This window comes from Ruditapes philippinarum, unplaced genomic scaffold, assembly GCF_026571515.1.
Source record: "Ruditapes philippinarum isolate M1 unplaced genomic scaffold, ASM2657151v2 ctg8888_1_1_1_1, whole genome shotgun sequence".
NCBI lineage: Eukaryota > Metazoa > Mollusca > Bivalvia > Venerida > Veneridae > Ruditapes > Ruditapes philippinarum.
In genome coordinates, this window is record NW_026860282.1 from 27,884 (window position 1) to 38,589 (window position 10,706).

General features: G+C 34.3%; 1 protein-coding gene across 1 annotated transcript in view; it reads left to right on the plus strand.

Moving 5' to 3' along the window:
* Positions 1-9,008, plus strand: part of LOC132759525 (hemicentin-2-like) — a gene marked incomplete at its 3' end in the record, with an annotated part of 29,541 nt that extends 20,533 nt beyond the window's left edge. The window contains exons 10-15 of the mRNA XM_060751312.1: positions 2,045-2,190; positions 2,625-2,775; positions 4,290-4,435; positions 7,418-7,553; positions 8,276-8,421; positions 8,873-9,008. Coding sequence (XP_060607295.1) covers positions 2,045-2,190; positions 2,625-2,775; positions 4,290-4,435; positions 7,418-7,553; positions 8,276-8,421; positions 8,873-9,008 — 861 coding nt within the window. The remainder of the gene's footprint in view (positions 1-2,044; positions 2,191-2,624; positions 2,776-4,289; positions 4,436-7,417; positions 7,554-8,275; positions 8,422-8,872) is intronic.
* Between the last annotated feature and the right edge of the window lie 1,698 nt (positions 9,009-10,706).

Below are 10,706 nucleotides of genomic sequence, written 5' to 3' on the forward strand. Positions count from 1 at the left end.
GATATTAAGCATGGAACATTTTCTTGTAAGTGTCTACAAAGATTGTTGAAATAAAAGCCCTTGGGTCAAAACTGGCCCTGCCCCAGGTGTGTCATTGTTTTTAACTATATGTGTAAAGAAAAGACTTGACAAGCTAGACCTTATATGTTTAGCATGAAACATCTTCTAATGGATGTCTACCAAGTTTGTTCAAATAAAAGCCCTGGGATTTAAACTGGCCCCGCTCCGGGGGGCCTATATACAGGTGAGCGACTTCAGGGCCATCATGGCCCTCTTGTTTATTAGACTGCCCTCTTACTTGGAAGAACAACCCTTTGGATTGTAGTTGACATTGTCATTGCTGTTGCATTTGCCAATACGGTAGCCGTCCAGAAATATTTGTGTTGGTCATAATTTATTATTTTTGAACAGATTGCCTCTAGGCTTAGAAAAAAACCTTTTGACAAGACCTTTAATGTGACTTCGCTGAAATTGACCTTAACTGATAAATGAATTTGACCTTCAAGATTAGATTTATTTTGATTTTGTTAGAATTTTGCATTTACATGAATAACTTTGTCATTAATGAATTGGTTGTCTTCATATTTTGTCATAAAAACCTCAAGAAATAGATCATCAAGGCAACATAACTACAAAGGTTTTTGTATCAAAGGTTACATGTTACTGTATTGTTCCCTACCCTTTTCAAAGAAAAAAGGGGGATATAGAAATAGGTTCTGTGTGTCTGTTTTTCCGTACAAACATAGAGGTACTTGTGTAATAGGAAAACAGATTGGTACATTTTCTTTGAGCCTATTCCTTCCTTTTTACTTGTTTTTCATTTTAAACCCTTTTTAACTGAAAAATTTTTTTGGGCTGGGGGAAAAAAAACCCGGGGGCCTAGGGCCCTCCGGGGGAAATTTTTTTCCTTTATTGAACCCTTTTAAAAATTCTTCTTTTAAAATCCAAAATCTGGGTTTTAAATTTTTGTTTGGAAAATTTTTTTTTTTGTTAAAAGATTGTTTGAAAAAAAAACCCCTTGGGGGAAACGGGTGCCCTGTGATTGTTTTAACTAAAAAAAAAGGAAAAGTAGATTTTTTTTGTAAAAATTTAGGGATTTCTAATTTTGTTAAATAAAATGGTTTTTAATGGCCCCCGGAAATACGGGGACATTAGGGTTTTGGGTCGTTTTTAGATGCCCCTTTTACTTAAAAAAAGGATTTGGGAATTTATTTTTTGTTTTGCCAAAGGTATTTTTTAGAAAAGGTTTGGTCATTTTTTTTTTTTTTTTAAAGTTGTTTTGGGTTTTAAAAAAATTTAAAAAATTTTACTTGTGAAAATTCCTTCAAAAATGTTTCCTTGTTAATTTATTTTTTTTTAAATTTTCATTTTAAAATTTTGTTTTAAAAAAAAGGGTTTTTTAAGCCCTTGAAATAGAAAGGGGGGTTTTTTGAGAGGGGGGGGGGGGGGAAAAAAGGGGGGGGGGGTTTTTTTTTTTTGGGGGAAAAAAAAAAAAAAAAGGGGGGGGGGGGGGGGGGGGGGGGGGCGGGGGGGGGGGGGGGGGGGGAAAGGGGGGGGGGGGGAAAAAAAAAAAAAGGGGAAAAGGGGGGGGGGGGGGGGGGGCCCAGGGGGGGGGAATTTTTTATAAAAGGTCCATTGTTTTTTTAAAGGGTAATGCATTGGTAAAAAATTTTTTATCCTTTTCCCTTTTCCATTTTAAAAATAAGACGATGTGTCATGCGCAAAATCCAGGCGCCCATATCCAAGTCAAGGTTATACTTAGAAGTCAAATATAAAAATGATCTGTGTAATGTGCATGTGTTATGCGCAACACCCAGACCGCTACCTCAAAGGTCAAAGTCACATGTTGAGGTCAAAGCTTAATATGATCTGTTATAGGGTATATTTTGTTTCCAGTTAATATTTTCTCATCCATTAAGGGATTTTGAAAATACTTGGCACAAATGTTCGCAATAACAAGACAACATGAATATGTAGTTCAAAGAATATTATTTTATTCTAAACTATCATTTACAATCATCTTACATTGCATTCTACTTAACAGAGGCCCCGAAGATTGATCATACAAATTTGCCTGACAACAAGGAAGTCCGTGTGATGGTTGGTAAACAATTGAAGCTGGTCATTGGTATATCAGGATCACCTACACCAATTGTGACATGGTGGAAAGATGGTAAACGAATTGAAAGAGTAAGTAAAAATAGTTCAAGTTCATTTGAAATGGAAGAGATGTCTATGTTTTGCATCTAGTATATAATCTGTACTCTCTATTGTTCTGTCTTTTGTGTATCTAGGTCTATTCAAACAGTATAGAGCTGAGCAAATCAATTTGGCCATACTCAAGTGTTTTATGTATAGGATACAAATTTTGTTTTGAGAATTCAAAAATATTCTTATTATTCTCATCTATGTTAAACTTACAATGTAGTTTGACAAAAGCTGAAAATATCAATTTTGCTTTTAGATCCTAAGAATTTGTAAATGAACAGATCCTACGCCAATATAGTATAAGTTTAGTAAACAAAAAGAGAAAAGTAAGGCAGACTTGAATCTTACATAGCATTGAAAAATTGAAACATTGCCTTTAAACTAAAGAGTAAATATAACATTGATAATAATTTTAGATAGTGAAATTACAGGCGCAAATATCCAATGATGATCATGTGGCTGAATTGAAAATTCCAAAAACAGAACAAAGTGACACAGGAAAATACCAAATTAAAGTGGAAAATGAGATTGGTTCAGACACAGCTGTTATCTCTGTCATTGTTCTTGGTAGGTTTTAAGTTATTATGAAATTTAGAAATATTACGTCACCAGTATTAGGTCGCATGTATGTAGTAAGGCCGAATTGATTACTTGCTGATGCTAAATGGCATTATTTTCAAGCAGTAATCACTTTATGTCCCTAATTTAACAATGGAGTCTAATCAGAATAAAGTCCTTTCATAATACAGTCCGACCCCGGTTATTCGACAACCCTTCATTCGAATACCCGGCATTATTCGAAGTAGATCGGCGGTCCCGTTTTAATCTTTATATAAATCAATATAGATACAAGCGTATTATTCGAAATGCATTATCCAAATACCTCCCATTTTTCGCAGTAAAAATTCGGTCACGATTATTCAATTATGAAGGAATTTCACACCTATTATTCAAAGCCAGACTAATTATCATTCGAAGCCAGACTTATTGGCGTAGATCGCTGAGCGGTCGACTTGTAAAAAAGTCAAACAGTCATTAGTGTATTTATATAACCATACAATTATGGTAATTACGCTTTGTGTATTCTTTAATCTACTTTAATTACCGAAAATGAAAAGCTTTGCACCGTGCCCGATGTTGTTACTTTAAATGCTTGAAGATGACCGCAATAATTTTCATACAAACCGTATATGTGAATTTGCCAAAACATCCAAAACATTTTTTTTTCATTAATTGCAACGCTACATGAGAGCCTTTACCCAAATAAAAAAAGCCCCAGAGTTTAGCTGTAAATACCGTAGTGAAAACACGACCATTATCAAGGCTATGCATAAAACGAAACGATACATATGGTAGAATAAAATGCAAGTATTTATGTTTTCAATGCCAAAAAAATACTTTTTACGCATCTTTTCTTTAATATTTATTTTCCTCAATTGATTGCAGGAAGTAATTGTTGTATTGGTCAAAGTGGATTAGTTTTCGTCTTTCACAATTTTCCGATGTCGATTATTCGAACCTATCGATTATTCGAAGTAAATTTTCAGTCTCAGGCACTTTAAATAAACGGGGTTGGACTGTATCAGCATGAAAAAAAGCTTAATTGGTTCAGAAAGGTGAAATGCTATAATTCATATAATGCTGCTCTATATTATGTTTTCAGTTAGTATGTTTTACAAAATATCTGTTGTTTTTTGTAAATAGGGATAACTCAATTTTCTTTTCGGAAAATTAAATATCAAGAGCATAGCTATTCCACATGTTAAATACCTTGTGGTGCTCAACCAAAGTAAAATAAATCATTCAACTGGAGGTACAGTGCTTGAGTATGTTCTGGTACAGAAACATGTTAAGTATGTAATACAGTACTTCAAAGTGCATAATACATTTATTAAAAGTATCCTATTCTTGATGAGAATTGTAGCAAGGTGAGTGATTTCAGGACCATAATAGATCTCTAGGTTATTTAGATAGGACTTTAATATCAAATTAGTTATTTTAATATGTAATTCAAAGTGTATAATATAATTTTATTTTTAACTATTACTCACAATCATGATAAATTTTATCATACCAAACAGAGGCTCCAAAGATGGATCTTACAAATTTGCCTGACAACAAGGAAGTCCATGTGATGGTTGGCAAACAATTGAAGCTTGTCATTGGTATATCAGGATCACCTACACCAACTGTGACATGGTTGAAAGATGGTAAACGTATTGAGAGAGTAAGTAAAAATGATTAAATTTAATTTAATTGGAAGAGGTGTCTCTGTAGTCAACTAGTGCTCTCTATTCAAACAGTATAGAGCTTAGCAAATCAATTTGGTCGTACTCAAGTGTTGTATGATAAGTTACAAATTTTGTTTTGAGAATTCAGAATATTTCTTTTTATGCCACCGCAGCATCTGCGATGCGGTGGCATATAGCGATTCACCTGTGTGTATGTATGTGTGTGTGTTTGTTTGTTTGTGTGTGTGTTTGTAATATAGATTATATAGTGAACTTAAAAAATCTTCTTGTGAAAAACCACTAGTCCAATTTCAACCAAACTTGGCAGGATTGATCCTTGGGTGAAGGGGTTCCATAGTTGTTCAAAAAATTTCATTCCAAGCAGAAATCTAGTTTCCATGGCAACCAAAAGGAATTATAAGAATAAATTAAAAAAATCTTCTTGTAAAGATCCAAAAGGCCTCGAGCTTAGATATTTTGCATAAGGCATTGTCTGGTAGTCCTCTACCAAGATTGTTCAAATTATAGCCCTGGGGTCAAAATCGGCCCTGTCCCGGGGGTCATTGATTTTCACTATATGTACATATAGTAAAAACTTAAAATCCTTCTTGTGAAGATCCAAAAGGCCTAGAGCTTAGATATTTTGCATAAGGCATTGTCTGGTAGACCTCTATCATGATTGTTCAAATTAAGCCATGGGGTCAAAATCGGCCCCGCCCCGGGGGACATTGATTTTCACTATATATAAATATAGTAAACATAAAATACCTTCCTGTAAAGACCCTAAAGCCTAAAGCTTAGATATTTTGCATAAGGCATTGTCTGGTAGACATCTACCAAGATTATTCAAAATATAGCCCTGGGGTCAAAATCGGCCCTGTCCCGGGGGTCATTGATTTTCACTATATGTACATATAGTAAAATTTAAAATCCTTCTTGTAAAGACCAAAACGGCCTAGAACTTAGATATTTTGCATAAGGCATTGTCTGGTAGACCTCTACCCATATTGTTCAAATTATAGCCCTGGGGTCAAAATCGGCCCCGCCCCGGGGGTCAGTGGCTTTCCTTATATGTATATAGTAAAAACTTTAAAAACATTCTTCTAGCAATTGACAAATGCTAGAGGTTAGATATTTTGCATGAAACATTGTGAAGTGAACTTCTAGCAAGATTGTTCAAATTATAGCCCTGGGGTGAAAATTGCCCCCGCCCCGGGGGTCATTAATTTTCAATAATTTTATATACATATAGTAAAAAATCAAAAAAATCTTACTGTCTGAAGGAACAAGGCCTAGAGCTTTAATATTCGTTAAATGATATCATCTATAGGTACTCTACCAAAGTTGTTCAAATTTTGCCTCTAGTGTCAAAATTAGCCCAGCCCCGAGGGCCATAGGTTTTCCTTATATGTATTTTGTAAAAACTCAAAAAAATCATCTTCTCTAAATTTACAAAGGCTAGAGTTAAGATATTTTTCATGAAACATAATGTAGTGAACCTCTAGCAAGATTAGAGCCCTGGGGTCAAAATTGGCCTGGCCCCACCCCCAGGGGTCATTGATTTTCACTATGTACATATAGTAAAAATTTAAAAAATCTGCTTGTCTGAAGGTACAAGGCTTAGAGCTTTGATATTTGGTATATAATATCATCTATAGGTCCTCAACTAAAGTTGTTTTAATTATTCCCCTAGTGTTAAAATTGCCCTTCCCCAGAGGCGATAGTTTTCCTTATATGTATAAAGTAAAAACTTGAAAAATCTTCTTCTCTGAATTGAAAAATCTTCTTCTCTGAATTGACAAAGACTAGAGGTTAAATATATGGCATGATACTTTGTGAAGTGAACCTTTACAAAGATTGTTCAAATTATAGCCCTGGGGTCAAAATTGATCCCGCCCAAGGGGTCATTGATTTTCATTATGTACATATAGTAAAAAATAGAAAAAATATTTTTGTCTGAAGGTACAAGGCATAGAGCTTTGATGTTAGCTATATAATATCATCTATAGGTGCTCTACCAAACTTGTTCAAATTTTTCCCCTGGTGTCAAAATTGGCCCTGCCCCGGGGCAGTGATTCTCATTATGTACACATAGTAAAAACAGAAAATAAAACAAATGTTTTCTGAATGGGAGAAAGCTACAACTTAGATATTTGACTTGAAATGTTGTTTGGTGGACTGTATCAAGATTGTTTTGAATTAAATCCTTGGGTCCAAAATTTTGCCTTGCCCAAGGGGACAATTTTGACCATGTGCACAGTTTTAGTTGTAAAATTGAACTTTGATATCAGGTGACCTAGATTTTGATGATGTGACTTACTTTCTTGTCCTTTGATGTACAGCTATGGAATTTGAACCATGTGCACAGATTAGGATGTAAAGTGAACTTTGATTTCAGCTGACGTAGATTTTTACAAAGTGTCTTACTGTGTTGCATTTGATGTAGTCATGAAATTTAGGCTGTGTGAAATATGACCTTCACCACCTAATTCACTAGACTCGAGTGCATTAATATATTCCTACTCTGATCTTTTATTGAGTTAACAACAGATTAACCACTAATCTGATATAAAGAATTAGATAGGTCAGGGATCTATGCATTATGACAATCTTCAAAATTGTATAGAAACAAAAAAATCCGTCCCTACACTACTATTTAGTGTTGTATTATTGCGGTGGCATAGCATTTTTCTCAAATGCAATCTTGTTATTCTTAACTAGGTTATACATCCGGTGTAGTTTGACAGATGCTGAAAATATCAATTTTGCTTTTAGATCCTACAAATTCACAATTGAACAGATAGAAAGCCAATATGGTATAAGTTCAGAACCCAAAAAGAGAAAAAATAGGAAGAGTTGAATCTTGTATAGCATTAAGTAAAATATTCACATCAATTTATATAGAAATAATGTAACATTGCCTTATAACTAAACAGTAAGTTTAACATTGATAATAATTTTAGATATTGAAATTACAGGCGGAAAAATCCAATGATGATCATGTGGCTGAATTGAAAATTCCAAAAACAGAACAAAGTGACACAGGAAAATACCAAATTGAAGTGGAAAATGAGATTGGTTCGGACACAGCTGTTATCTCTGTCATTGTTCTTGGTAGGTTATAAGTTATTCATGAATTTAGAATATATCTACGTCACCAGTATAGATCGTATGCATGTAGTATGGCCGAACTGATTACTGACTGATGCTGAATGCCATTATTTTCAAGAAGCAATCACTTTATGTCCCTAATTTAACAATGGAGTCTGAAAATCCTAATCAGAATAAAGTCTTTTCATAATATCAGCATGAAAAAAGCTGTATTGGTTCAGTAAGGTTAAATGCTATAATAATATAATGCTTCTCTATATTATGTTTTCAGTTAGTATGTTCAAGTTATAACCCTTCTAATCATAAAATGCTCAATGGTGAGCCTTTATCGTACATCAAAATATCTCTTGTTTTTTGTCCATAGGCATAACTTAATCTTCATTCGGAAAATTAAATATTAAGAGCATAGCTATTCTATACGTTAAATACCTTGTGGTGCTCAACCAAAGTAAAATAAATCATTCAGCTGAAGGTACAGTGCTTGAGTATGTTCTGGTACAGAAACATGTTAAGTATGCTAATATAGTACTTCAAAGAGCATACTACATTTATTAAAAGTATCCTATCCTTGATGCAAATTGTAGCAAGGTGAGTGATTTCAGGACCATAATGGATCTCTAAGTAATTAGATAGGACTTTTAACATCAAATTTGTTATTCAAAGTATATAATTTTATTTTTAACTATTATTTACAATATAATATGACATTGTATTCTACCAAACAGAGGCCCCAAAGATGGATCTTACAAATTTGCCTGACAACAAGGAAGTCCATGTAATGGTTGGTAAACAATTGAAGCTGGTCATTGGTATATCAGGATCACCTACACCAAATGTGACATGGTTGAAAGATGGAAAACATATTGAAAGAGTAAGTAAAAATTGATTAAATTCATTTGAAATGAAAAAGGTGTCTCTGTTTTGCATCAAGTAAACAATTTGTACTCTCTATTGTTCTGACTTCTGTGTATCCAGGTCTAACCAAACAGTATAGAGCTTAGCAAATCAATTTGGTCATACTAAAGTGTTTTATGTATAGGTTACAAATTTTGCATTTGAGAATTCAGAAAATTTCTTTTTATTCTTGTCTATGTTAAACTTACAATGTAGTTTGAGAAAAGTTGAAAATATTAATTTTTGCTTTAAGATCCTAAGAATTTGCAAATGAACAGATCCCACGCCAATATAGTATAAGTTTAGTACACTGAAAGAGAAAAGTAAGGCAGACTTGAATCTGATATAGCATTGAAAAATTGTAACATTGCCTTTAAGCTAAAAAGTAAATATAACATTGATACTAATTTTAGATATTGCAATTACAGGCAACAAAATCCATTAATGATGGTGTGGCCAAATTGGAAATTCAAAAAGCAGAACGTAGTGACACAGGAAAATATCAAATAAAATTGGCAAATGTGATAGGTTCAGACACAGTTGACATTTCTGTAATTGTTCTTGGTAGGTTATAAGTAATTCAGGAATTGAGAATAGATCAATGTCACCAGTATAGAGCACATGTATATAGTTAGGCCGAACTGATTACTGGTTGATGCTAAATGTCTCTATTTTCATACAGCAATCACTTTATGTCCCTTATTATGCCCCGACTTTAAAGAAGTTGGTCTGTCGGTCCGTAGACCAAATGGTTTCCGATCAATAACTAAAGAACACTTAAGCCTAGGAACTTCAAACTTGGTATGGTCGTGACAAGCAGATGATCCCTATTGATTTTGGGGTCAAGGGGTCAAAGGTCAAGGTCAAATTGACCTTGTAAGTAATGACGGTTTCCTATCAATAACTAAAGACAACTTAGGCCTAGGAACTTCAAACTTGGTATGGTGATTGGTCATGACCAGCAGATGACGCCTATTGATTTTGGGGTCAAGGGGTCAAAGGTCAAGGTCACATTGACCTTGTTGGTAAAAAAGGTTTCCGATCAATAACTAAAGAATGCTTTGGCCTAGAAACTTCAAACTTTGTGTGATGATTTGTCATGACCAGCAGATGACCCCTATTGATTTTGGGGTCAAGGGGTCAAAGGGCAAGGTCACAATGACCTTGTAGGTGAAAACAGTTTCCAATCAATAACTTAAGAATGCTTAGGCCTAGAAACTTCAAACTTGGTATGATGATTGGTCATGACCAGCAGATGAACCCTATTAATTTTTGGGTCAAGGGGTCAAAGGTGACATTGACCTTGTAGGTGAAAACGGTTTCCAATCAATAAGTAAAGAACGCTTAGGCATAGAAGCTTTAAACTTGGTATGATGATTGATCATGGCCAGCAGATGACCCCTATTGATTTTGGGGCCAAGGGGTCAAAGGTCAAGGTCACATTGACCTTGTAGGTTAAAACGGTTTCTGATCATTAACTAAAGAACGCTTAGGCCTAGGAACTTCAAACTTGGTATGGTGATTGGTCATGACCAGTAGATGACCCCTATTGATTATTGGGTCAAGGGGTAAAGGGGTCAATGTCATATTGACCTTGAACTTAATGACGGTTTCTTATGTAATATAACAACTTGGCTGTCATTAATGAGGCCTACGTTGTTCATAAAATTTATGTGTATATATTATTTGGTAAGATTTGTAATAACTTAAATTGCTGCATTCAACCTATGGGGTCACAATAATTATTACCTTGTGACTAGTCATGACCAGTAGATACTAGATAACCCTTACTAATTGTTTGTTCACAGTGGGTCAAAAGTCATGCATAATAACCTGATCACATGACTAATTGGCTTCCAAAAGGGGGCATACATGTTTTACAAACATATCGTGTTAAACAATGGAGTCGGAAAATTCTAATCAGAATAAAGTCCTTTCATAATATCAGCATGGAAAAGCTTTATTGGTTCAGTAAGGTGAAATGCTATAATTATACAATGCTTCTCTTTATTATGTTTTCAGTTAAAATGTTCAAGTTATAACCCTTCTAAGCACAAAATGCTCAATGGTGAGCTTTTATCGTACATCAAAATGTCTCTTGTTTCTTGTCCATAGGCATAACTTAATCGTCATTTCGGAAAATTAAATATCAAGAGCATAGCTATTCCACACGTTAAATACCTTGTGATGCTCAAGAAAAGTTAAATACATCATTCAACTGGAGGTACAGTGCTTGAGTATGTTCTGGTACAGAAACATGTT